Consider the following 27,999-nt stretch of genomic DNA (forward strand, 5'->3'; position numbering starts at 1 on the left):
CAGTGGGCACTGTCCGGGGTTCTCTGCTCGGTGTCCCCGTCAGGTTCCCTTCTTATGACCCTTTGACCTCACTCCTGTCCCTGTTCTTTTATTAGTTGTCCCCCGAACTCAGTGGGTTCTGTGGTCCTGTGGGTCCTCCCTTTAGGCTGAGGGGGGATCCTTTAGCAGTGGACGGGCTTCGCCCGCCCACTTCCCAGACACCCAATAGATACAGGGAGTGCTCTCCCAGACACCTGCCCCTTCTGCGGTGTGAGGGAGACCCTGGTGCACATTTACTTAGAGTGCGCCAGGTTGCAGCCCCTTTACCTCCTTCTCTATGCACTCCCTATCCGTGGCCCCACGAAGTCACGGGACCTCCTGGTCAACCTCCTCCTCGCCCTGGCTAAAAAGGCCATCTACGCGACCAGGGAGAGGAGGTTGGCCGATGGAGACTCCGGTGACTGTGGGGCTTGTTTCCGATCCATGGTCCATTCACGCATCCGGGCGGAGTTCCTCTGGGCGGCGTCCACTGGCTCCCTTGACGCCTTCGAGGAGCAGTGGGCACTGTCCGGGGTTCTCTGCTCGGTGTCCCCGTCAGGTTCCCTTCTTATGGCCCTTTGACCTCACTCCTGTCCCTGTTCTTTTATTAGTTGTCCCCCAAACTCAGTGGGTTCTGTGGTCCTGTGGTTCCTCCCCTTAGGCTGGGGGAGGATCCTTTAGCAGTGGGAGGGCTTCGCCCGCCCACTTCCCAGACACCCAATAGATACAGGGAGTGCTCTCCCAGACACCTGCCCCTTCTGCGGTGTGAGGGAGACCCTGGCACACATTTACTTAGAGTGCACCAGGTTACAGCCCCTTTACCTCCTTCTCTATGCACTCCCTATCCGTGGCCCCATGAAGTCACGGGACCTGCTGGTCACCCTCCTCCTTGCCCTGGCTAAAATGGCCATCTACACAACCAGAGAGAGGAGGTTGGCCAATGGAGACTCCTGTGACTGTGGGGCTTGTTTCCGTTCCTCTGTCTGTTCACGCATCTGGGCAGAGTTCCTCTGGGCGGGCGGCATCTACTGGGTCCCTTGATGCCCTCAAGGAGCAGTGGGCTCTGTCTGGGGTTCTCTGCTCGGTGTCCCCGTCAGGCTTCCTTCTTTTGACCCCCTGATTGCACTCCTATCCCTGTTCTTTTATTAGTTGTCCCCTGAACTCAGTTGGCTTTTTGAGGTCCTGTAGGTCCTCCCCTTTGGCTGGGGGGATCCTTCCAGGAAACCCAATAGGTACAGGGAGTGCTCAGTGTCCTCAGGCTGCCCTGTTGGCTGGAGCTCTCCCTCATCTCCAGCTGCCCTGCTGGCTGGAGCTCTTCCTCCCTTCCTGGGCTGCTGCTGACTGAGGGGCCTTGCTGGCCAGCCCCCCCCTCCCCCACCTCTGGAGGGAGAAGCCAGGAACCTACCACCACCACCATTACCTGTGAGGGGTCCTCCCTGCCTGGCCCCCAGGGTTGCTGGAGTTGCAGCTGCTGCATTTGTCCTAGGGAGCTGCTGGAGCCTGGAGAAGGGAGTGGACTAAATGAACCATCGGCTGCTGGGGGAGCACACAGGACTCTGGAGACCACTGTGGAGGGGGCTATTAAGGACTGAGTGATTTTCGAACTGTGTTCTAGTGGTGGGGGTTTAGACTGTGTTCGTGGGGACACAGAGAGTGTGGTGTGGAGCATGCCCCCCGGTCCATCTGTGTCCCTCCCTCCAACCCCCACCACCACCGCTGCCCCCTCCACCATCCCCACATGCCACTTACCATCAGCCTCAGCTCCTGCCTCTAGGACTCAGCTGCTCGCGTTTCCTGCCACACCCTATTTCTACCATTTGGGCCTGCAGCAGCAGCCAGCCTACGCATTGACTTTGCACAAGCGCTCCTGGGCGCACGAGCCCCCCTGGACTGACCCCTTCCCCTCTGCGAAAGGTCCCCCAGCTTTGCCCCTTGCTGCCTACCCCATTTGCCCCTTTCAGCCTTTTGCCCCTACTCAGCTTCAGTTTGTTTGCCTGCCTCGCCCGTCTCCCTCTGCAGCTTTGTTTGTTTGTCCCATCCCAGCCCTATGGTTGGCCTCTTGGTTCGTCTGCCCCACTCTCAGCCTGGTTGCTCCCCTTCCTTTGTGGCCCCCCTTGCCCTGATTGGTCCCTCCCCTCATGCACCCATGCCCTCTTCAGTGCACTTGTGTCCCTCACCAGTTTGAGTTTGCCCCTGTTACGCTGCACTCCCCATTGTTGTTGTACCTCTCCCCTCCCCTAGTGCAGCTAGAGGAGCCAGATTTCAATCCTGTGTTGGTGACTGACCCCCACAAGTCCTTGATAATCCTCTTATCTGCCCCCTCTCCCCCACTTTGGCACCCTCCTCCCCTGCCTACAGCCTAGTGGGGAGGGTGGTGGTTGACCTGCTTCTCCTCCTCCCTCCCTTTCTCTGGTGTTTCCCCTCCCTCCCTACTCATCATGGCGGGAGATGTGGCGGGTGGGATCCCTCAGGCAGACTCCACTCCCTCTCGCCCGCATGCTCACCCGACAACCCCCCTAGCCTCTACCTCAACCGCCACTGCTGAACTACCCTCCTCTGCTCTCGCTGAGGCGCCGGCAGTGGCGGGCGACGGGGTGACCTCTGCTGCTGCCACGTCCCTTGCCCCCTCCAATTCTGGAGGAGCCCCCCCAGCCAGCAGAAAAGGCCTGGGCCTGAAGAAAGGAAAAAGCCCCGCTAAGAAGCCTCAGCCCTCCATGGCAGGGACTGCCACCACTGCCGTGGCCCCGCCACTGGCCACAGCACCCCTCCCTGCTGTTCCCTCCATCAGCTCTGCGGGTACCCCACCCGCAGCCCCCAGGGCGTATGCCCAAGTGGCGGCGCCCCCCCCCCTCCGCCTGCCGCTTCGTCATCTCCCCCGACTGCTGCCTCTGCAACCATCTATAGCGGCCAGGACCCATTCCGCACTTTGACCAAGAAGCATGGTGTCCGTTGTCTCCTGGTGTCCGCCTCTCCCCATGTGGAGATCTACGTGTGGGTGTTGGGGCCCGTGGCCATTGTGGCGGCCTCCAAGATGTATGGCAAGGTCGTCTTCTTCCTTGCCTTGGAGGCCGCCGCCTTCGAGGAGCAGTGGGTGCTGTCTGGGGTTCTCTGCTTGGTGTCCCTGCCAGGATCCCTCCTTTTGACTCTCTGGCCTGGTCTATACTATGCGTTTAAACCAATTTTAGCAGCGTTAAACCGATTTAACGCTGTACCCGTCCACACTACGAGGCCCTTTATATCGATATAAAGGGCTCTTTATATCGGTTTATGTACTTCTCCCCAACGAGAGGAGTAGCGCTAAAATCGGTGTTACCATATCGGATTAGGGTTAGTGTGGCCGCAAATCGACGGTATTGGCCACCGGGCGGTATCCCACAGTGCACCACTGTGACCACTCTGGACAGCAATCTCAGTTCGGATGCAGTGGCCAGGTAAACAGGAAACGCCCCGCGAAATTTTGATTTTCGTTTCCTGTTTGCCCAGCTTGGAGCTCTGATCAGCACGGGTGGCAATGCAGTCCCAAATCCAAAAAGAGCTCCAGCATGGACCGTACAGGAGATACTGAATCTGATCGCTGTATGGGGAAACAAATCTATTCTATCAGAGCTCCATTACAGAAGACGAAATGCCAAAGCATTTGAAAAAAAATCTACAGGCTACATAGTGCTGCGTGACAAGCATAACGGGAAGCCAGAGACTCAAACGGACGCTCATGGAGGGAGGGAGGGGGTACTGAGGACTCCAGCTATCCCACAGTACACAAAAAAGTATTTGCATTCTCTGCTGAGCTCCCAATGCCTGTAGGGTCAAACACATTGTCTGGCGTGGTTCAGGGAATAGCTCATCAATTTACTCCCTCCCCCCCACGTGAAAGAAAAGGGAAAGAACTCATTTCTTGACTTTTTTCAATGTCACCCTATGTCTACTGAATGCTGCTGGTAGACGCGATGCTGCAGCAGTGAAGAGCAGTATCTGCTCCCCTCCCCTCCCCGGTGGCACACGGTACATGCTTGATAACTGTTGAATACCCCTGGCTGGCCTCAGGGGCACCTGGGTAAAAATAGGAATGATTCCTGGTCATTCCCAGTAGATGGTACAGAACGGCTGGTAACTGTCTTCATCATAGCCACGGGGGGCTGAGCTCCATCAGCCCCCTCCCTTTCTGATGTAAAGAAAAGATTCTGTACTGCCTGGACTATCATAGCAGCGGGGTGCTGGGCTCCTCTCCCCTGCACCGCTTAATGTCCTGCCTGGACTGTCATAGCACAGGGGGGCTGCCTCCCCCTCATTTTATCTCACTAACAAGTCACTGTTTCTTATTCTTGCATTCTTTATTACTTCATGACACAAATGGGGGGGACACTGCCACGGTAGCCTAGGAAGGTTGGGGGAGGAGGGAAGCAACGGGTGAGGTTGCTGCAAGGGCACCCTCCGTGAATGGCATGTAGCTCATCATTTCTGCGGGATCTGACACGGAGCAGCTGTGCTCTCTGATACACTGCTTCTCTAGTACACTTGCCCCAAATTCTAGGCAGGACTGACTCTATTTTTAGAAACCATAAAGGAGGGATTGACTAGCGGAGTCATTCCCAGTTTTGCTTTTGCACCCCCGGCCGACCTCAGCCAGGGGCACCCATGATAGCAGCAGATAGCACAGAAGGACAGATAACCATCATCTCTTTGCCAAATTACCCTGGCAGCAGATGGTACAGAACGACTGGTAATCATCTCTGCTATCATGCAAAAGCAAATGAATGCTGCTGTGTAGCGCTGGATTATCGCCTCTGTCCGCGGCATCCAGTACACACACGGTGACTGTAAAAAAAAAAGCTGAACGGGCTCCATGGTTGCCATGCTATGGCGTTTACCAGGACAATCCAGGGGAAAAGGGCGCAAAATGATTGTCTGCCGTTGCTTTCCCGGAGGAAGGAAGGAATGACGACATTTACCCAGAACCACCCGCGACAATGATTTTTGCCCCATCAGCCACTGGGCTCTCAATCCAGAATTCTAAGGGGTGGGGGAGACTGTGGGAACTATGGGATAGCTACGGAATAGCTACCCACAGTGCAACGCTCCGGAAATCGACGCTAGCCTCGGACCATGGACGCACACCTCCGAATTAATGTGCTTAGTGTGGCCGCGTGCACTCGACTTTATACAATCTGTTTTATAAAACCGGTTTATGTAAAATCGGAATTATCCCGTAGTGTAGACGTACCCTCTGACTGCACTCCTGTCTCTGTTCTTTTATTAGTTGTCCCCCAAACTCAGTTGGGTTTTGAGGTCCTGTAGATATTTCTCTTAGGCTGGAGGGGGGGAATCCTTAAGCAGTGGGCCGACTTCCGCCCGCCCACTTCCCAGAACCCAATAGGTACAGTTCTAAATCCCCAATTCAATGTCAACGTGAACTATTTCATTGCTGATCATTTTTGGGGATGGAATGGGGAAGCGGGTGGTAAGCAGGCAGCGGTGCAAGTAGAATTTATTTCTTACTGATACGCTGCACCAGCAAAAGAGCGGGAAAGTGGCTGCCTCACATGACCCCTGGGGGGAGTAGGAAGCATTCCCAGTGCGTGGACATGGCACAGCTGCTGTGTGGGCTGCTAAGAGGAGAGGAGGGCTTGCTCTCTGGAACAAAAGCTGGGTCACAGTCACACCTGTTTTGGGAATTGCCAGCAGAAGAGATCCAAACCAGCTCCCTCTGACAGGAGAGAATATTTTTTTCAGACATGATGCCTACCGATCCTCACGCCAGCAGCTCCTCTGGTGTGGCTGTTGCGCCCCAGCCCTGCCTCCAGCCCCAGCCCCAGCCCTTCCACACAGCTGCATCTGCTGAGTCCTGTCCGGGGTCTGTACAGCAGCCCTGCAAGAGGACAGGACTGGGGACGGGGCTGGGGTGGTACAGCCGTGCCAGAGGAGCTGACAGCGCGGGGTTCTCCTCCTTTTGCCGCTGCAGTTCCCAGGCTCCCCCACGCTGGCAGCTCCTCCAATGTGGCTGTACTGACCCCAGCTCCACCCCCAGCACTGTCCTTTGGTGGGGCTGCTGTCCAGACCCTGGACAGGAGATGCAGGCAAGCAGTTGCGTGGAAGGGCTGGGGGCGGTACAGCCGTGCTGGAGGAGCACCAGCATGGGCAGCTCCTCCTGTTTCTTTCCAGTACGTTGCACTGGCTATAAATAGGTTACTGGTACGTGGTGTACCTGACCAGACCGCCCTACTTGCACCACTGAAAGCAGGCTTATATGTGTGGCAGGATGGGAGCGTGACATCCCCTCAGGGCACAATCTGGAACTGAGGGAACCCCTGAATCCCCTTAAACTCTTTAACCTTCTCTATCTCTTATGCTGTGCTAGTGACAAGCCGCAAACCCCTCCAGGTGCTGTAATCACTCAGCCGTCAACACGTGGACGTCAACACCCAGCTGAGTTGCATGAATTTTCTGTAAGCCACTCATGAATTATACACAGAGAGACTCCAGCCAATCTCTACAGCACCCCAAGCCTTGCACCCCAGTGATATACCATCTTATACTGCTCAAGACCTTCTCAAGCACATTAATTAGTTCACCACTTCATTAAAGGAAAGTTGACACATACCAGCTTTGTAATCTGAACAGATTCCCCAAGTGCTTTAGACAAACTCATTGGTAAGGCTAAAACATTAAAAAAAGGTTATTAACTACAGAAAGAAAGATTTTAAGTGTTAGACACAGAGGTCAAAGTTGCTTACATAAGAAATAAAAATAGAATCGCAGTCTAAATTCTAAACTGGGGTTGGCAACCTAAGGCACGTGTGCAAGCCAATTTTTAATGGCACACTGCTGTCTGTCAGGGTCCCGCTCAGCCTGCTGCCGAACCCCAGCAGCGGACTGAGTCGGACCCTGGCAGGCAGCAGCGTGCCATTAAAAATCCTACCCGACCTAGCCCGCTCTTCTCTACTCCCCACCTACTATTTTCTCTAGTGGGGGCAGGAGGCAGAAGCAAGCTTAGTTCTGCCAGCTGCTGCTGTAGAGCAGTCTCCATCGGCAGCCAAACTTCTCTCTCCTCCACCTCTTCCCCCAGCATGCTGCATCGAGCAACACTTCCTCTCCCTCCCTGCCGCCACTGGCTTTTGCGAAGGAGTGGGGAAGAGCAGCCCCAGCACCCTTGCTGCTCAGACTGGTAAGGAGGCGGAGAAGAGGCAGGAGGGAGGAGGATAGGAGGGGGCGTATCCCTCCAGCTTCTTGCCTTGAGCCCCTCAGAGGGCAGGAGGCTAGGAGCACCCCCCCCCAGCCCTCTGCCCTGACCCCTGCACCCTACTTGCACCCCAGCCCCCTGCAACTTCCACGACCCCATCCCTGACTCCTTCACCCTCCATACATACCCAGCCCCCCTACAACCCCTGCCCTGACTCCTGCACTCCCTCACTCGCCCCAGCCCTCTGCCCTGACCCCTGCACCCCTTGCTCCCCAGCTCCCTGCATCCTCCCCACGACCTCATCCCTGACTCCTGCACCCTCCACACATACCCAGCACCCCCATACCCCATGCCCTGACTCCTTCACCCGCTCACATGCCGCCAGCCCTCTGCCCAGACTTCTGCACCCTCCACACAAACCCAGCCCCCCACCACACCACTGGCCTGACTCCTGCACTCCCCACACCCCCTGGCCTGACTCCTGCACTCCCCACACCCCTTGACCTGACTCCTGCACTCCCCACACATACTGAGTCCCCCCACATGCCATGCCCTGATTCTTGCACCCCCCACATCCCCACCCTCAGCACCAGGTTGGCAGCAGTCTGAGTGGGGTCGGCAGCTGGGACCCCAGCTGGCCAGAGGCCAGCAGCCAGAATCCCAGACCGGCAGCAGGCTGAGCGGGCCCGGCAGCTGGGATCCTGGCTGGCGGGAGCCAGTGGACAGAACCCCAGACCAGCAGTGGGCTGAGCTTGACCTATTGCTGGTCTGTGGTATTGGCCCTGCTCAGCCCGCTGTCAGTCTGGGGTCCTGGCCCCTGGACCAGCTCAGCCTGCTGCCAGCCTGGGGTTCTGGCTGCCGGCCCCTTGCCAGCTGGGGTCTGGCCACAAGCCCCGCTCAGCCTGCTGCCGGCCTAAGTGAACAGAACCCCAGGCTGGCAGCGGGCTGAGCCGGTCAGTGGCTTAAGATCAGCATTTTAATTTAATTTTAATTGAAGCTTCTTAAACATTTTGAAAACCTTGTTTTTTACTTTACATATATCAATAGTTTATTAATATTATATATAGACTTATAGAGAGAGACCTTCTAAAAAATGTCAAAATGTATTACCAGCATGCGAAACCTTAAATTAAAGTGAATAAATAAAGACTCAGCACACCACTTCTGAAAGGTTGCCTACACCTGTTCTAAGCTTTACTAAACTAAACAAGATTTGAAGCAAACAGCTTTTCTCACCTCACTGGCTGTTCCCGGCAGTTTACAGTTCTTAATACATAGACTGAATTCCCTTCTCAGCCTGAGACCAATCTCCCCAGTTCAAAGTCTTTGTCTTCCAAACAATCTCCCAGGTGTTGACATGGGGGAGGAGAGAGGCCAAGTGGTGATGTCATTGACCTTCATTTATACTTTCTCTTCAAGTGCTAGAAAGATCCATGCTGTGATGTTGGGGTTAGGCAGCCCCCACTGCATACGTGCCATCTTTGAGGAGTCTCTGGCCTATCTAAATGTAAATCGGTCTTGTCAGTGTTAGTTGCTCCTTTGTTGCCACTGGAAGGCTGGCTGTGGGCATTTCCCACTTACCACATATTTCAGTAACAACATATAGCAATACTTCATAACTTCACATACAAATTTCATAGATGATGTGTACGAGGGGCATATGGGGTCAAGTGCCCCCCAGATTTCTGCTTGATGTGATGGGGAGGTAGGCAGAGGGGCTCTGCCTGCCTCCCAGCATGCTTGGCCCCTGGCAGTGGGGACAGCAGGGAGTGGAAGGAGCAGGACCAGCCACTTCTCATGCCAGCCTCTCCAAAGCTCTGTGCTTCCCACCTGGGCCTGGTTGCTGGGAACAGAGGCTGAGCGAGCCAGAGGACTTTCTGCCCCCTAGGACTTTTCTGGCTCACTCACTCTCTGTTCCTGACAGTGGGCCCAGATGGCGAGATGAGGGGCCAGGCTCCTCAGCCAGGCTCTCTGCACAGAGCAGTGACCCTTAGAAGCCACATTCAGTTGCTTGAGAAGTGGCTGCATACTGCTTCCTGCCCGGGTCCTGCTGCCACGGAGAGCGGCCAAATGTGCTGAGGGCAGGCATAGTGGGAGAAGGACAGAGACTCCTTCCTGCAGGTAACTCCAGAGGGGTGGGGAGAGAGCAGCAGTCCCTGGCTGGTTGCATGCTGGGAGGTCACTGGGGAAGGTGCTGTGAGCAGGTTCCCAGACTTCTGCCGAGCTGGGGCCGGAGTTGGCCCCAGCGGGCCCAGAGGCACACGCTCCCTGCTCCTGTGACCCCAGGAATTACCCAGGGAGGACTGAAAGGTCCTCCCAGAGGAGACATATAGAGCAGTCATGTGTCCTCCCCTTTACATTGTGCTCATACAGTACCAAGAGGCAGGAGTTGTCTACACATGCCATGATAGTACATACCTTTAACAGGATAGTAATGCTCAACAGATCAAGACTTTTTAAATGATACCTCACAAGGCATACTTTGTACAAAGCATAGCATAATCATATCACAGTGGTAAATACAGGGGTTCCAGGGTGCTATTTTGAGGTACAGCGTGTCAGAGGGAGTTAATACAGGGAAAGAAATATACAAGGAAAAAAAGAGGAGACACACAGACAGTGAAGGGAGTAGATAAACAAAGGGCAGAAATAAGGACTAGTCCTAAGGGAGAGGAGATGTACCCAGTGAGTGATACTGAATGTGCCAGGAAGATACTGAAGAAATAATAACAGAACTTTTCATTGGTTGGTATCTACTTAAAGGTCATCATCTACCCTGGAGCTCTGTGGCTCCTCCCATTGCCATCCGTGGGAGCTCTGCTGTGGAGCAAGGGGACTGTGGAGTCTGACATTTATTTCCTGACCTAAGGACCATAATTTAACAAGGAAATTCAGTCCTTTCTAAAGAGTGAGTTTGAGACATGCCATAGGTGTCAATGGGAGACGAAGAGTTATTTCCCCCAAGCCATCGGGGGTTTATGCTGAAACAGAATCTCTACTCTGTACATTGAGGACTCTATTTTTCAGTTAAAGCAACCTTTGCTGAAAGCTTCTTCTTCGCCTAGCTAAACTTAAAATGGACAGAGAGATACAAAGCTCGTTATGGCATGTCCTTGCTTAGAGTCCCAGAGAGAATGGTGAGGCTCCAGCCTGGTTGAGGCCTCTAAGTGCTATTGTAATATAATCATAACAACAACACAAGGGGATTGGACATTTCTGTGATCGTAAATGCCAGTTCCAGGAGACATGAGTGGACAGGCTGTTCTCAGTTTCGTCCTAGCTGACTGAAAGAAGTTGGTTCAGCTAGTGACAGTGACCACAACACTGCATGTAACATCTTTAGGGGAGAGATTCTGCCAGAACTATCCTGATAACACTGACATTTGGAGGGAGCGAGGTTGTTAAAAATGGGGACGCTCACAGTAAAGACCCTACAGCCAAAAGTGAGGGAATTACAATCCTTAGATTCAGTATGGAGGTTACTCACCTATTCCACAGAGCTGCAGCCGGCGTGCATAGCCCTAAACCAGAAAGGAAGCAGGAAGGGTTAAATGGCAAGAATCAAGAGGTTTTTCAAACTAAACAAGCTGACTTCCAACTCCAGTGAAGCCAATGGAAAGGAAGATAAAATATGGCAGCTGAATGTAACAATGGGCATTTGGAGGGTTTTGAGAGACTTTAAAGAGCACTTGGCCAAAGAGAGATGCTCCTTCACTATAGGGAAAGCAGGAAGCCTGCACTGGAATTAGTGAGCCCCTGGACTTGCAGGGAGTAATGGGAGTGATTCAAGAGTACAAAGACATTGCAGAGGGATTAAGGCCTTAATCCTAAATGTTTGTAGGGTTGGGAAACAAATCCTTTATTAGTATCAGTTGTCACTGTGACAGACATTGCAACCAGATGCAGCATCTTTGGGGACCATATTGAATTAAGGTTGTGAATGGTTTATGTATCACTATGGGCCAAGGATTGTATGCAACTCCGAGGGGAGAAGTCACCTCACCTGCTCCAGGAACTACAATCAGTGGGAGTTGGTGGTCATTGAAGTGAATCACTCAGGCTGTAAAAACATCCAGAGAGGTCCCAACTCCTGGGGAGGTCTGAATGTACTGGCACCAACAGGGTTTTCCAGAGACCAACAGACAAGGAAAGGGCTTTTGGCATCAAAATGCTGAATCTGAACTAATCTAGCCTTTTGTCTTCTTTTGATCCAGCAAATGGACAGGGCTTTCTGCCCAAGGGGGCACCGACCCTTGCAGAAGGGTTGGAAAGACTTGGGCTGACGAGGACCCCATAAGATTGAGGGTGACCTCTGGTAAGCTTTTAGCATATGTATAGGGACTGTTATTGTTTTGTAAATGTTTCTGCTGTAATGCTTTCACCGTAGGAAAAAAGGTGCTTTGCTTTTGGAAGACTGGTGCTTAACAGGTATATGTTGTTATTGCCCCTCGAGAAAGGTTAACACAAGTGCTGGATTCCAGGCAGAACTGCTGGGGAAATCAAGTGAAGTGCAGTGGCACTGAAATACCTAACCTCAGTTTGGTGGGAGAGAGACACAGGTCTCAGCCCAAGGGAGGTGATGGCTAGGAGCCTGAACCTTAAGTGGGCACCCTCGAGGAAGACCAGGAGTGGGATCAAAGTTGCAGTTGTCTCTGAAACTGGGACATACCTTATTCACAGAAATGAAGTTACCTAATTCCTCTTCAATTCCCAGGTCTGTTTGTTGCACAAGTGCTAATATCATGGGGCCATGCATATTCTTGGTGCTACACAAGTGAGGGAACCCCGAGGCCTCTTGTCTCTGTCTCAGGTGTGTTTTAATGTAGTCTGAAAACAGGTAATCTGAAGAGCAGTTAAAATGCCAGATTTTATAAATTTCAGTGATCCTGTACCCTTTGTTTAAAGCCTCCACCAACTCTATTGTGCACCAAGTCCCTATTAAAGCCCTCTCCTCCTGATGGTGTCTGCAGGGATCCTTTTGTCTTGTTTCTGCAGAAAGGGCACACAGGGGGAATATTAGTTTACCACCGACCCTGTGTGGTAATACAGGGAAATACAGACCTCTCCGAGGGTACACTTTAAACTTGGCAATGCCAAAGTACAGTCTGATATCCCCAAAACCCTCATACACGATAACGGGGTGCCCCACAGGGTATTGTTCTGTCTTGTTAACAAAAGGGTAGAGGCTGCGATTTGTAATAAAGGCAGATGGCATTTGTTCTACCATCGTAAAGGGCGTCTCTAGTAATCAAAGGCTGTGGCAGCTTTTTTTCTCATAAAAAATCCCCCATCCAGTTATCGTTAGTTAGCATAGCCTGCCACTCGTGTTCCCACATGGTCCTTACCTCAACCCCCTGCATTTTTAGAAATTCAGCCTTAATCATGGTTCGGTTGTACAGTTGCCCGTAGAGCACATTAAGCAATGAATTGAAATAATTTTCACAATAACAGATGGGGCTGCCATGAAAAAAACAGCCTTTAAATTCAGAGGCCGTAGGTGTAACCATCCAAAAAATAGGACCCTGCTTTAAACTCCCCACCCTGCAAAGCGTGTTGGATGTAAATGTTCTGTGTGGGATACGTACATCAACCACTGAATGGCTGGGGTGGAATATCTCTTCTGCTGCTTGTGGTAATTGTCTAATGGAAGAAGGGTTATGGTTCGCAGTTTTAAAAAATTAAACTGGTACATGGCCATGCAAATTGAGGCTAATGTAAGGTACTGAAAGGGATCTATACATTTAGTAACCAGCTCCTCATTATCTTGTCCTGGGTTTTTAACAATCTGCTTCTCTGTCATTTTTATGACTTCATTTCTGAACCAGCCACAAGCCTCTGGCAAAATTTCAACATCTTTTTGATAGTTCTTTCTGGAGATCAAATTTGTTTTGGTGATTGTGTTGGTACCAATTCAGAAATTCCTTTTTTCTTCAGGCATCATGTATTCTGCTCCAAAATACTCTATCCCAGGCATAGGCCCCACATAGTTCTGATTTTCAACAGTGTTAAAAAAGTGTGGAAAGTATCCCTTAACTTCCTCAAACCCCATAGCTTTGGGTAACTTGCTGAGTTTCATGGGAAGAAAATTTAAAGAATCTATAAATCTGATGTCTAAGTCCACCACCATTACACACATGAGTTTTCCACCTTGCATTATGGGGCTAACAGCCATTTTTTCCTTAATCAACTGTCTAAGGATAAAATAACAGTCGTAACCTTTAGCGTTATGAGCAATAAAAGTGTATCCCTTAAAGCGCTTGTCTACAAAGGTTCGAACAAATTCACTAACGCTTTCTTCCCCCTTAAATTCCCAGCTAGTTTCTTTATCTAAATGCATGACATAAACATAATTTGGCACGTGTACCTTGTTTCTTGCATACATTCAAAATTGTAAAACACTTAATCCTTCCCCTCTTCTGGAGACCAGATATTACACATATAACACTCATGACCATCTATGTTGTCGGTTTTCTGATAACAGTGGGGACATTTTTTGTTTTTACACCTGTGATTTTTAACTTCGTAAAAGCCGCACTTATCGCAAAGACTTCTGTTTTTACAATCAACTTTACCATCTTTTGCCAGAGCGTTGTGCCTTTCTAAACAGTCCTTGGACCTGCAAAATAGCTTACAGCTGGGGCATCTCTTCTTTTCATTGACCACTTCAAGGCACTCAGCGCTATTACACGTACAGCAGTGGTTTTTACAGGCATGCTGGTGTTTGTGGCTGTACGTGGCGTAACAGTAGTTGCACAAATATGGTGCACCTCTAAATGCTTTAATATTTAGGATGCCATAATAATGTTTGTCATGTAACAGAACAAAAACAGTTTTAGGGCGGTGTACACCATCCGTTGTAAAAAAAGCGCCAATTTTCATTTTCATGACACATGATGGTGATAGCCACACCTAAGCACTCTTCAAAAGAGCTCATGTCTGTAAAGCTAATCATTTTTTGGTCTGAAAGCCCCAACTCCTGATGGAGATGTCTGGCCCTCTCTAACAGTTGGGCATCTGTAAGTTTTTCATCTGATAAGAGACCCAGCACGCTACCGGCAAAACAAAGATTGTTACCCTGGTTATTTAAATCAATTAAATGTTTTCTTTTTTTTTTCAATGATTCTACTGTACGTGATAGTCTTTAAGGGTATTACAGACCCACCTCTACCAGCCCTGTTTCTAATAATCGTAACAACCAGTCTTAGAGTTCCGGATCCCACAATCTCTGCGTTACTTTGCAACACTGTGTTATTTTTTAAATCTACGATGTTTAAATCTTCCCAAGGCCTCTGTAAAGAAAAGAGCAAGTGATTTAGCCCTGGAGCATCTAAGTGTAGCTGAACAAAATCTTCAGTGCCCACTTGGTTATTAATATCATCTTGCAAATTTTGAATACTGGTGTCAACGGCCGCCATGGCCTCTGTGAACCCAATTACTCTGTCCAAATTAGTGAACCGAAATTCTTGAAAATATTCATAAGCATTAACTCTCTTCGGGGTCTTATCCAGTGACTCTCACATTCCAAATACACCTGAGGAGGTGTATTAGGAGCAGGAGAATCTGGACCTTCTGAAACGGGGGTCGGAGGGTCTCTGTCTATTTCCCTTTCTTGTTTGGAGGGTTGTTTTTTTTTTAAGTAGCTCTGGCTTTTTTAAGTTTTTTGGACAAAAGCCTTCTCAATTTTTTAGCTTCTTCCATTTTTCCCCAACCCCTCTTTACATTCATGTTTAGTCACCCCCTCCCTTCCCCCTTCAACACGCTTTCCACCTTTTCAATCAGTGCACGGGTATCTGTTATCTTTTGGTCTAAAACCACCCTTTCTTCTGGAAAATTTTGCTTTTGAAACACCTCAAGAATTAGCTTCCAAATTTTTTTATCTTTTAAATGCTTAAGAGATGTACAAACACTAAACAGCTCATTACAAACAACAACTGATGCAGCAAGCCCTACAGGGAGATTATTTGTAGCGAGGGTTCTGCAGGGCCCAGAAGCAAGGGGGCTGACCCCATCAACCTGATAAAAAATGGACATGGTTGCTGCTACAGGGTTGTTTGCCTTTACCTTTTATAAAAGCTAATACCTTCTGGTCTGGGAAGGCATAGGGTTGTTGAGAACTAGGGGCTTTGACCCCTTTGAATTGCTTACCAATGTCCCTGGAAGCTGCAGAGGTAGATGTCTTAGCTTGGGAAGTGCAGAGTGGTTCAACATATGGGGGTCTGAGCCCCTTTTCCCCGCCCCTGGAAACTGTCGCTGTTTCAGAGGTAGATTTTTTGGCCCTTTTTAAGACCATCTGACTGTGTAATGAGGGATTTGATTGTGCAGGGTTGTTCAAAATCATGGGGGGGGGTTTGATTCCCTTGTTTCCAACTGTAGCTGATTCAGAGAGAAATTTCTTGGCCCCTTTAAGTGAGCGCTCCTTCAACATTTCTTCTTGAGGGATAACACTTGAGAAGTCTGCCAATACACATAAACAAAAAGTTTTTAGCAGATAAGCCTGTATGTTATTTTTTACTAACAGCAACAAACATATCCCCCGTAAATATATTTAAAAAAAATTTACACATAACCCCACTGAAACACTTCTTTATTGTAAGGGGGGGGGGGTCTAAAAACCTTCGTTTAAATACAATGTAAAAAATAAAGCGCATTTCCCGCTCCCGCCATACGGGGGCAGTACAGCACCAAATTTTCAACAACTGCCAGCAAAACTTTTTTTTTTACAGTAAAACCTTTGGGGCAAAAGCATCTTCTTTTTTACTAACAACAACAAACATAAACCCCAATACCCATGTTAATGCACAACCCCTAAAAAAATGTACACTATTGCCAATAACAGTTATTTCAAACACATATTTAAAAACCAGTTCATACTATCTTCTGTAATCTCAGGAAAACCTGTCTGCTGGTGTTGACTTCCATCTTGTTCTAAATTAAAAAAATAAAATCCTTAAAACGATTTCTTTTAAAAATAAACCATAATTGTGTAGCCTATTAATTAGCTTACCAAAATTTAAAGCTTCTAGTGCAGAATCTGGTATGTCAAGGAAAAAGGTCTCATCCTATTTAAAAGAAAATATATTACCTTTTAACTAAGCATAACGCAGGTATAACTCCATGGTGGCACATACACAGACGGTCACCACCATAGTAACTTTTCTTACCATATCGTTGCTCCCCATAACAGTAGAAGTCTTGTATCAGCAATATTTCTTTGACAGTATTGTCCAGTTTTCTGTCCCTATTTATAGGTTTAAACCTGTTGAAAAAGAGGGTCTTGGGGCCCCCTAAAAATTAATATTTAAAAAGAAGTTTCTTCAAAAAACTAGAGTGTGTAAAAGTCATTTTTTCTAGGAAAAAAGGTGGGTAGGTATAGGGGTGGGAAACACATGTGGCTATATACCTTAGCTTCTTTAAACTTTAATGGTTAAAAAGTTCTTATTTTCTATAGTAAATGTGTTTAAACAGTTAATAAAAAGGCACTGTAAATGATAATATACTCATTAACATCTCTGTAACTAAGTCTTTAAAAGCTGCAACCTGTATTCTTTATTTCATTTTATGGCCTTGGCTTTTTAAAACAAGTTTGCTCATTTAAAAATAATCCCTGTTACACTTATTACTAAAAACCCCTACAAGTCTTATTTTACATTGTTAAAAAGTTATGTGTTCTGTGTTTAACTGTGGGTTTTAAAATTTTTTCCTATGATGTTCTAACCCTTTTTAAAAAAAGTTACCGTTGGCATGGGTTGTAACTGACCCCTGGCTTTTAAAGCTTTTGCAGGCCGTGAGGGTTGGGTTTGGTTATTTTTTTATTATTTTATATTGTTAATAAGTTGAAAAGGGAGGGGGGTTGGCATTCCTTTAAAAAAAACACATTGAATTGGTTTATATTATGTGTTGGCCAGCATTTGTTACATGGTGGAAAAAAGCAAAGAAGGTCCTAGTTGTTTAGATAAGAGCAGTGCAGGGGACCCCTTACTTGTTTTTTTCTGGGGAAAAAGGCAGGAGGGCCTCTGGCTACATATTTTAGCTTCTTTAAACTTTAATGGTCAAAAAGCTTTTATTTTACATAGTAAGTCTATTTACGGTTAAAGTTACTGTTATTTCTAATACCAGTCTTTGGCATCATTTTGTTTTAAAAGAAGGACTAGGGCTTTCTTGTTATGCCTTCTCATCTCTGATCACAGAGGTTGTTTTTGCTAACAATGGCTTTGCTGCCGTTTCAAATTGTGCTTACTAAAAAATGACCAGTGCTAGCCTAAAATATAGGGGGAAAACATTTTTATCACCATACATTACTTTTATAACCCTGGGTTGTTTTTGCAAACTCTGATTTTATTGAAACACGCATGCCAAGGGGGTTAAATAAAGGAATGTGTCTTCAGATAGCCTTGTTTTTTCAAAGCGGTCTTCTTTTTTTCTAACCCATTACCTTCAAGGGGCTGTTTCAAGTTGTTCTTTCTAAAAACCTTGGGGAAAAAAACTTTTTCTTACCCTGGGGTGCTTTTGCATGCTTTTTTTTATTACAACACATACAAAAGGGTTGTGTTTTCAGATAGGTTTGTCTTTTTAAGTGTTGATCAAGGCCTTTACAAAACGTTCACCTCTATTTGTCAACAAATTACTTTTATAAACTAGCCGGCTGTGGCTTTAACCCTAAGGTAATATCTTTTTTATTTTACCTTGTAAATAAGATTACTTACAAAGCGATGCCTTCTTTACATAACAAAAGGAAAATGTTTAGTTTAACAAGTCTTTGGTATCATTTTGTTTTAAAAACATGCCTAGGGCTTTCTTGTTATGTTGTGGCCTTCTTATCTCTGATCACAGAGGCTGTTTTTGCTAACAATGGCATTGCTGAACAAGCCTGTTGTTTCATATTGGGCTTACTAAAAATAACCAGGTTAGTCGAAAAACTTAGGAAAAACTTTTTTATTACTTTTATAAACAGGCTGTCTGTGTTTTTAATCCTAGGGTGCCTTCTGCAAACTCACATGTTATTAAAACACTTATGCCTAAGGGGCTAAATGAAGGAATGTGTCTTCAGATAGTCATATCTTTTCAAATGTTTATTCCTTTCCAAGACTAAAAGTGGGGGAAGAAGCAGCCTTCTCCTCTCTAATCTAACAGTTTACAAAATAAGGGGTTTATAAAGGGCTTGGCTACACTAGAGAGTTGCAGCGCTGGTGAGGGGGTTACAGCGCTGCAACTTAGGATGTGGCCACACTTGCAAAGCACGGCCAGTGCTGCAACTCCCTGGTTGCAGCACTGGCTGTACACCCGGTCGAGCCTCGGGTGTAGGGAGTCCAGCGTTGGTGATCCAGCGCTGGTCAGCAAGTGTGGACGCCCACCAGCGCTTTTATTGACCTCCGGGGTATAAGGAGGTATCCCAGCATACCTTAGAAGCCTCTCTTGTAATCATGCACACTCTACTGCCCTGGGCTCAGCTGACCCCTCCTTTAAATGCCCCGGGAATTTTAAAAATCCCCTTCCTGTTTGCTCAGCCAGGTGTGGAGTGCAATCCATCATTCAATCAATCAGCAACCATGCCTCCACGCCCCAAACGAGCCGCAGCATGGAACAATTCCGAGCTGCCGGACCTCATCAGTGTTTGGGGTGAGGAAGCTGTGCAAGCACAGCTGCGCTCCAGAAGGAGAAATTATGATACCTATGGGCAGATATCACAGTCCTTGCTGAGAAGGGGCCATGAACGGGACGCGTTGCAGTGCAGGGTCAAAATAAAAGAGCTGAGGAGTGCTTACTGCAAAGCCCGTGAGGGAAATCACCGCTCAGGAGCTGCCCCCACAGCCTGCCGTTTTTACAAGGAGCTGGATGCCATACTTGGGTGTGACCCCACTGCCAATCCAAGGACCACAATGGAGAGTTCAGAGCAGGGAGAAGTGGGGGAGGGTGTAGAGGAAACCGACAGTGAGGCTACTGGCGTGGAGGGAGACACCCTGGAGTCCCAGGAGGCATGCAGCCAGGAGCTCTTCTCAAGCCAGGAGGAGGCTAGCCAGTTGCAGCAGCTGGAAGTTGCTGGTGAGGAAGAAACTGAGGAGTGTGCTCGGAGTAAGCAGATTTTTATATTTTGGGAGAGGAGGGTTTGGGTTATGGCTGCCTGCATGCATGCCTAAACGTGGAATAGCCCATTGATTTGCTCTATCATGTCTCTGTAATCTGCCTCAGTAATCTCTTGAAAAATTGCAGCCAGAGCGTGCGCAATGTGCTTTCTCAAGTTTATCGGGAGAGCCACTGTGGTCCTTGTCCCGGTCAGGCTAACTCGTCCGATCCACTGTGCAGCGAGGGGTGGGGGGACTATGGCTGCACACAGGCAAGCTGCATAGGGGCCAGGGCGGAATCCACATTGCTGTAGAAGACCCTCCCTCTCTTCCCAGGTAACACGCAGCAGTGATATATCTGGCAGTAGGAAACCCTGTTGAGAATTTAGGGATACTTGAGTGCAGGGCGCCAGGTTCGCGTTCCCCCCCCCAGCCCCGCGGTGCGTTCCGGTCTCCACACCCCCTTCCCAGCAGGCAGCCAGCCCCGCGGTGAGCTCCGGTCCCCCCCCCCCCTCCCAGCAGGCATCCAGCCCTGCGGTGCGCTCCGGTCTTCGCCCCCCCTTCCCAGCACGTAGCCAGCCCCGCGGTGCGCTCCGGTCTTCCCCTCCCCCCCGGAAGGCATCCAGCCCCGTGGTGCGCTCCGGTCTCCCCACCCCCTTCCCAGCAGGCAGCCAGCCCCACGGAGCCCTCCGATCCCCCCCGCCCCCGTTCCCAGCACGTAAACAGCCCCGCGGTGCGCTCCGGTCTTCCCCCACCCTTCCCAGCAGGCAGCCAGCCCGGTGGTGCCCTCCGGTTTTTCCCCACCCTTCCCAGCAGGCAGCCAGCACAGCTGTGTGTTTCCCCCCCCCCCCACTCACCAGCAAGCCGGCAGTTACGTGGACCGCCTCCCCCTCCCCCGCCAGCAGCTCGCAACCTTCCTGTTCACTACTGTCCCCTGTGCAGGACACCAGCTACCTCCTCTACCCAGTGCAGATAAACCCCAGTGACCCATCGGTCAATTCCCCCTCCCAGGTGCACTCGGGGCAGAAACACTCACCCCATTGCTCACCATGCCTTCGCTTCCCTGGCCTCTCTGTGTTATGTGAGGTATGTGGGAAGGATGCTACAAAAAGTCTAAAAACTCCTTCACTGTGTGATAATAAACAATGTAGCCTCTGTGTATTACATGTTTCTATCTATGTTTTTTTTAGTGACCTTGACTAATGCAGGCGGATCACCGGCCTCACGTCTGTTGCAGAACTTGAGAAAAAATCCCCAAAAATCAAAAGAAGAATTGATCAAAGCAGTTATGATTCACTACAACAGAGAAAGTAGGAAGACGCAGGAATGGAGAGAGAAAATGTATGAATGGAGAGAGAAAATGTATGAGTGGAGGCAAACAGAAAGCAGGAGAAAAGAATTGGCTATCAAAAAAACCTCAAAGCAGATGATAAGCCTCCTGGCTCGCCAAACTGAGTCTTTCGAGTCTCTCGTAGCCATGCAGGCAGATCTGTACCGTGGTAACCCACACCCCTCCCAAAGCTCTCTTTCTTGTTCCCCAGTATTTGCACAAAACACCTTTCTCCAGCAGCCAGTTTCTTATTACCCCCAGCTGCCCCCAACACCTGTACGATCACCTACCAGCCCTGATAACTACAATCCTTACCCTGTGCACTCCATTACCCTGCAGCATAGTAATCCTGAAGTGCAGCAGACATTGAACAGTAATCAAAACAGGCCATATTCAAACCTCTGAATGTACAGTCCATCACCCTAACCCCCCTGGCCTTTTATGTACTGTACTTTGAATAAAGGATTTTATGGCTTTTACAATACGTTTTATTATTGTAGGAAGTGGTAAATATTGTACCCCAAGGTAGAACAAAGCACAGCAAAGGCACCAAACATTACTGTTGGCTCTCAGCATCAAATTGCTCCCTTAAAGCATCCGTAATCCTTGAAGCCCTTTCCTGGGCCTCCCTAGTAGCCCTGCTCTCTGGCTGTGCAAATTCATCCTCTAGGCGTCAAACCTCAGAGGTCCATTCCTCACTGAATCTTTCACCCTTCCCTTCACAAATATTATGGAGGGTACAGCACGCGGATATAACAGCGGAGATGCTGCTTTCCCCCAAATCTAGCTTCCTATAATGACACCTCCAGCGGGCTTTCAAACGGCCAGAAGCACACTCCACAGTCATTCGGCACCGGCTCAGCCTGTAGTTGAACCGGTCCTTGCTCCTGTCAAGCTTCCCTGTATACGGTTTCATGAGCCATGGCATTAAGGGGTAAGCGGGGTCTCCAAGGATCACAGTGGGCATTTCGACATCACCTACTGTGATCTTGCGGTCTGGGAAAAAAGTCCCGGCCCTCAGCCTCCTGAACAGGGAACTGTTCCGAAAGATGCGTGCATCGTGCACCTTTCCAGGCCATCCTGAGTAAATGTCAGTGAAACACCCACGGAGATCCACAAGCGCTTGCAGAACCAAGGAGAAATACCCCTTGCGATTAACGTACTTTGATGCCAGGTGGCGTGGTGACAGAATAGGAATATGCGTCCCATCTATTGCCCCTCCACTGTTAAGGAAACCCATTTCTGCAAAGCCATCCACAATGTCCTGCACGTTCCCCAGAGTCACAGTTCTTCTTAGCAGGGTGTGATTAATGGCTGTGCAAACTTGCATCAGCACCATTCCAACGGTGGACTTTCCCACTCCAAACTGGTTCGCCACTGATCGGTAGCTGTCTGGAGTTGCCAGCTTCCAGATTGCAATAGCCACCCGCTTCTCCACTGGCAGGGCAGCTCTCAATCTCGTGTCCCTGCGCCGCAGGGTAGGGGCGAGCTCAGCACACAGTGCCATGAAAGTGGCTTTTCTCATCCGAAAGTTCTGCAGCCACTGCTCGTCATCCCAGGCTTGCAGGACGATGTGATCCCTCCACTCAGTGCTGGTTTCCCGAGCCCAAAGGCGCCGTTCCACGGTGCTGAGCACGTCTGTTACTGCCACAAGCAACTGAGTGTCTTGAGCGTCAGGCGTTTCAATATCATCGTCTGACTCCTCACTGTCACTTTGCAGCTGAAGGAATAGCTCCACTGCCATGCGTGATGTGCTGGCAACATTCATCAGCAAGGTCCTCAGCAGCTCAGGCTCCATTTGTAACAGAAATCTCAGAAATCGCACTGCAGACTCACAATGCCGCCAAACTGCTCGGAATGTGTAGCAAAGCACCACAGGGCATTGGAACAGGAAGCGGAAAGACCCGCACACTTTCTTCCCCTTCCCACAAGCCACAGCGCCAAAATGGGACGAAGTGCTCTGTGGGATGGCTGCCCACAATGCACCACTCCCAACAGCGCTGCAAGTGCTGTAAATGTGGCCACACTGCAGCGCTGGTAGCTGTCAGTGTGGCCACACTGCAGCGCTGGCCCTACACAGCTGTACGAACACAGCTGTAACTACCAGCACTGCAAAACTGTAAGTGTAGCCATACCCAAACTGTCTGTTACTAAAAACCTGAGGTTTTAAACCGGGGCTTCTTCTGCCTGCTCTTTTTTTAGTACAACGCATACAAAAGGGATGTGTCTTAGGTTTGTCTTTTCAAGTAATTATACCTTTTTCAAAACTTAATGTAACTTTAACATGTGTTTGTTAAAAAGCAGGTAAAGAAGCAAACTCCCTCTCTGTGATCCACTGACTCACAGAGGCTGCTTTGCTAACAAGAGCTTTGCTGCAAAAGCCTGTTGTTTCATATTGCGCTTACTAAAAGTAACACGTTAGTCTAAAACCTAGGGAAAAACTTTTAAAATTATTTGTTACTAAAAGCTTATGGTTTTAACTTTTATGAATACCCCTCTGTAAAATGGCTACATGGTGGGAAAATGCAAGAGGGTCTGTTTCTTTATATAAGAATAAGACAGTTAAATGGGAGGGGAGAAGAGGAGGGGAGAGGGAAGAGAAGGGAGTTGGCTCTTGTTTAAAATCTTGAAACTCTAGGATAGGTTCAGAAAAATGAATTCTATGATGCTGTTGTAAAACAAACTCTGATTGGGCTGATCCAAAAGTGATGATAACAAGTCTGAGAGGGTCTGAACCAGGGAAGTTGCCTCATTCTACAGAAAGACTTGAAAGGTAAGAATTCCCTCTCTATTATTCAGCTATGTGCTGTCTACCTTAGCCCTTTGCAAAGGGGCTCTCTTTTCCCTTTTCTTGCCCTGGTCTCTCTTTTAACCTCTCTTTTTTTCTTAACCTACACAGGTGTTGAGTAGTTTAAATGTTTTTTTATTTATTTTTTTACCATATGCTTTGTGGGGGAAAAAAAGACCACCCAGCTGAATTTGAATCAGACAAGCTGAGGCTTCTTTGTTACTATAACAAAATTACAAGTATGCATGCAGGGAGAGACAGCATAACCCCATGCAAGAGGCAGGCTGCCCTGCCCTTTACAATTCTTACCAAGCTTATAAAGGTTAAAACAGCAAAATGTCATATTGATTACACAAGTTATTTGCCTTTTCTGGTAAATTAATATTGCAAATCAGCAGGTTATTTTACTGTTAGTTCAGTTTGAGGTATTTCCTGTTGTTCTTTTGCAATTATGCTGACTGTTCTATAACCCCCTAATTGCAATTACATATTGCAAAAGCCATTATCGTATAAAATATTGCAAATCAGCAAGCTATTTTAACATATTTCATGTGCTTTGGCAGTGATTGAGATGGTCATTTAGTAGCCCCTCCTTCAAGTTACCCTGAGAAAGCAATAATTATCATCCTATCTTTGCCTATAGCTGAGCTGGCACTTAAGGGACCCCTTGTCCCCCGCCCAGTTCCTCTTTTGTCAGTGCTTCATACCCTGTTTCTTCATACCTAGTTTCATCACACCCTAGTTTCTTTATGCCTCAGTGCTTGATATGCTGATAACTCCATGCTCAGTCCTCGGGATCCAACAAGCAAACACCTTATTTTAGCACTTGGTCTGTTAGAGCCTGAAGTCCGCACATAGGGCCTGTAAAACAATTACAAAGCTTATTTAACTATAAAATAACGGCAAAGCTTATTTAATGAGAACCATGCCATGGAGCGGTTATATTTCTTATCAGCTTACTAAACAGGCTGTCTTATTAAATTTCCTTTTGAAACCTAGTTTTTAATGTTTTAAATGCTCTTTTCTTAATCTACCCTAGTATTGAATAGTTTAATTGTATTTTATTCACTTTTTACCCTGTGCTTACTAAACAGGCTCTGCCTTAGTAAATTCCCTTTTTAAACCTAGTTTATAATGTTTTTAAATGTTTTTTTCTTAAGCTACACTAAATGTGTTTTTTCTTAGCCTCCCTTTATAGTTTTTACCATGTGCTTACTAAATAACCTCTGCCTTAGTAAATTACCTTTTTAAACCTAGTTGTCAATATTATTTAACTTTTTTCTTAACCTACCCTGATATTAATACACCTTTTACGTTCATCTAAAAATTTTCTATTCTTTAATAGCCTACCAAACTAGCCCTTTACCATCCTCTTTCTTTTCTTGAATAACTTACCTCTCTTCTTTCAAATTTCCTTTTTTTCTCTGAACCTTACCCAAACTTTCTTTTTTCATCTTTACACTTCTCTCACTCTGTTCTTTCAATCTTATTCTCTCAATGTACCCAAGCACAAACACACACAACACTTCCCCTATTCAAACACACACACATTTTTTTTTCAAAATGACAGGTGGCGTCAAACTTCAGTGCCAACGGAAACAGGGTATGAAGGCGGGACATAAGCCCTAAATGGGGCATGGAAACCTGTCAAAAATGCATGATGATAGACTCATAGACTCATAGACTCATAGGTCAGAAGGGACCAATCTGATCATCTAGTCTGACCTCCTGCACAAGGCAGGCCACAGAACCCCACCCATCCAATTTTATACAACCCCTATCCCAGGACCGAGTTATTGAAATCCTCAAAAATGGTTTGAAGACCTCAAGCTGAAGAGACACCACCAGCAAGCGACCCGTGCCCCATGCTGCAGGGGAAGGCGAAAAACCTCCAGGGCACCTGCCAATCCGCCCTGGAGGAAAATTCCTTCCCGACCCCAAATATGGCGATCAGCTAAACCCTGAGCATGTGGGCAAGAGTCACCAGCCAGCACCCAAGAAGGAGTTCTCCGCAGCAACTCAGTACCCATCGCATGCAACATCTCCCCGCAGACCATTGAGCAGACCTGTCTGGTGGTAATTCAAGATCAATTGCCCAAATTAACGATCCTATCATAACATCCCCTCCATATACTTATCAAGCTTTGTCTTAAAGCCAGGAAAGTCTTTTGCCCCTACTACTTCCCTCGGAAGGCTATTCCAGAACTTCACTCCCCTAATGGTCAGAAACCTTCGTCTAATTTCAAGTCTAAACTTCCTAATATCCAGTTTATACCCATTCGTCCTGGTGGCTACATTAGTACTAAACTTAAATAATTCCTCTCCCTCCCTAACGTTAACCCCTTTGATATATTTATATAGGGCGAGCATATCCCCCCTCAGCCTTCTTTTGGCCAGGCTGAACAAGCCAAGCTCTTTGAGTCTCCTTTCATAAGGCAGTTTTTCCATTCCTCGGATCATCCTCGTAGCCCGTCTCTGAACCTGTTCCAGTTTGAATTCATCCTTCTTGAACATGGGACACCAGAACTGCACACAGTATTCCAGATGGGGTCTCACCAACGCCGTATACAACGGTACTAACACCTCCTTATCCTTGCAGGAAATACCCCACCTGATGCATCCCAAAATCGCATTTGCTTTTTTAACAGCCGTATCACATTGGCGACTCATAGTCATCCTGCTATCAACCAGTACCCCAAGGTCCTTCTCTTCCTCCGTCGCTTCCAACTGATGCGCCCCCAACGTATATCCAAAATTCTTATTATTAATTCCTAAATGCATGACCTTGCACTTTTCACTATTGTATTTCATCCTATTTCTATTACTCCAGTTTACAAGGTGGTTCAGATCTTCCTGAATAGTATCCCTGTCCTTCTCCGTGTTAGCAATACCCCCCAGCTTCGTGTCATCCGCGAACTTTGTTAGCACATTCCCGCTCTTTGTGCCAAGGTCAGTAATAAAAAGGTTAAATAAGATCGGTCCCAAAACCGATCCTTGAGGGACTCCACTGGTGACCTCCTTCCAGTCCGACAGTTCACCTTTCAATACGACCCTCTGGAGTCTCCCCTTTAACCAGTTCCTTATCCACCTTAGAACTTTCATATTCACTCCCAGCTTTTCCAATTTAACTAACAGCTCCCCGTGCGGAACCGTGTCGAACGCCTTACTGAAATCTAGGTAAATTATATCTACCACATTTCCTTTATCTAAGTAATCCGTCACCTTCTCAAAGAAGGAGATCAGATTGGTTTGGCACGATCTACCTTTAGTAAATCCGTGTTGCAATTCGTCCCAATTACCATTGACCTCTATGTCCTTAACTACTTTCTCCCTTAAAATTTTTTCCAAGACCTTACATACTACAGATGTCAAGCTAACAGGCCTATAATTACCCGGATCACTCTTTTTCCCTTTCTTAAAAATAGGAACTACATTAGCAATCCTCCAGTCATACGGCACAACACCCGAGATTATCGATTGCTTAAAAATTCTCGCTAACGGGCTCGCAATGTCACGCGCCAGTTCCTTTAATATCCTCGAGTGGAGATTGTCCGGGCCCTCCGACTTCGACCCATCGAGCTGTTCAAGTACGGTGAATGCTGAATGGTGGATGATGAATGCTATCGAGCCATATACTACTTACTTCCCACTTTGAGGATTATTTCCAGCTGGGGGCCAGGTGACATGAAGTGTGGGGGATGGGATACCCCAACTATTTGTTTGCCAATACAGAATGTAAATATCTCACTTACATCCTTCTTCCTGCCAAAAATTGGCTGCTTAACTAGGTGACAGTCCACTTGACTTTGTTGACACCTGGCTTAGATGCTGATTTTTCTTTTGTTTCTGAGGAACTGGTTTGTACCTGCTTTTCAAAGCTTGGTACATGTTACAGCAACGTTATACAGTAGAATCTTATAACTTTTCATACAATGTTGATATACATATTTTATCAGGACGATGATGTTCAGCAGATTGAGTTTTCTAATGATACCTCACAAGGCCGACTTTGTACAAAATATATCATAACCTTATAAATGGTGAACGTGGAGTACAGGGTGTCACAGTTACTTACCTTGAATAGTAACTGGAGTTCCTCGAGATGCATGTTCCTATGAGTGCTTCATTATCCATCCTCCTTCCCCTCTCTGCTTCAGAATCCCCTACCCAGGTGGGGATTCCATGGTACAGAAATAAATGAAGTGTGGGGATGAGGATAGCTACAGCACATGTGCAGACTGCCTGGACATTGCTGGAAAGAACTCTTTGATGGAAGGCACATGAGGCACACACACATCTGAAGTGGAGCATCTGCAGACACACACGTCTCAAAGAATTCAAGTTACTGTATCTATGCTATAAGTAATCTCTCCTTCTGATAAAGGCTGCTTTTTGAGGATGAGGGTGGGTTATTGTTTGGGACTCTGCTCATTGTCAGGAATCAGGACTTTCTGCACAGCAAATCTCCAAGCCACCTAACGAGCACAGCTGGCCTGTAGTAAGCTGTCTTATTGGCTACACAGCCTAATTTGTTGGTAGAGTCATCAGAATTAGCTCTTCAGCCCAGTAGCAGCAGCTGCTCAGCTTCAACTACATGTTCCCAGCTGCAGTGTAGTCATTTCCTGTA

General features: G+C 47.8%; 1 protein-coding gene across 1 annotated transcript; it reads right to left on the minus strand.

Annotated features, from left to right (window-relative positions):
* Positions 1-10,250: 10,250 nt before the first annotated feature.
* On the minus strand, positions 10,251-27,999 carry LOC127051082 (uncharacterized). The gene is made up of 6 exons (XM_050952964.1): positions 27,448-27,999; positions 16,200-16,254; positions 16,067-16,120; positions 15,341-15,649; positions 11,865-12,037; positions 10,251-10,716 (listed from the first exon to the last, which is right to left on the minus strand). The coding sequence occupies exons 1-6, from the start codon at positions 27,478-27,480 to the stop codon at positions 10,675-10,677; spliced, it is 666 nt and encodes a 221-aa protein (XP_050808921.1). The 5' UTR covers positions 27,481-27,999; the 3' UTR covers positions 10,251-10,674.

The sequence above is a fragment of the Gopherus flavomarginatus genome, chromosome 5, assembly GCF_025201925.1.
Source record: "Gopherus flavomarginatus isolate rGopFla2 chromosome 5, rGopFla2.mat.asm, whole genome shotgun sequence".
In the NCBI taxonomy this organism is placed as follows: Eukaryota; Metazoa; Chordata; order Testudines; family Testudinidae; genus Gopherus; species Gopherus flavomarginatus.

Bases quoted from the DNA above. Each gene is read 5' to 3' on its own strand.
- LOC127051082 (XM_050952964.1), bottom strand. From the start codon at position 27,480: ATGCATCTCGAGGAACTCCAGTTACTATTCAAG. The intron at 16,255-27,447 runs GTAAGTAACTGT...TCTTTTAAATAG, and splicing joins AACTCCAGTTACTATTCAAG to GATGAGACCTTTTTCCTTGA. The intron at 15,650-16,066 runs GTATGAACTGGT...GTGTATTGGCAG, and splicing joins TCCTGAGATTACAGAAGATA to ACTTCTCAAGTGTTATCCCT.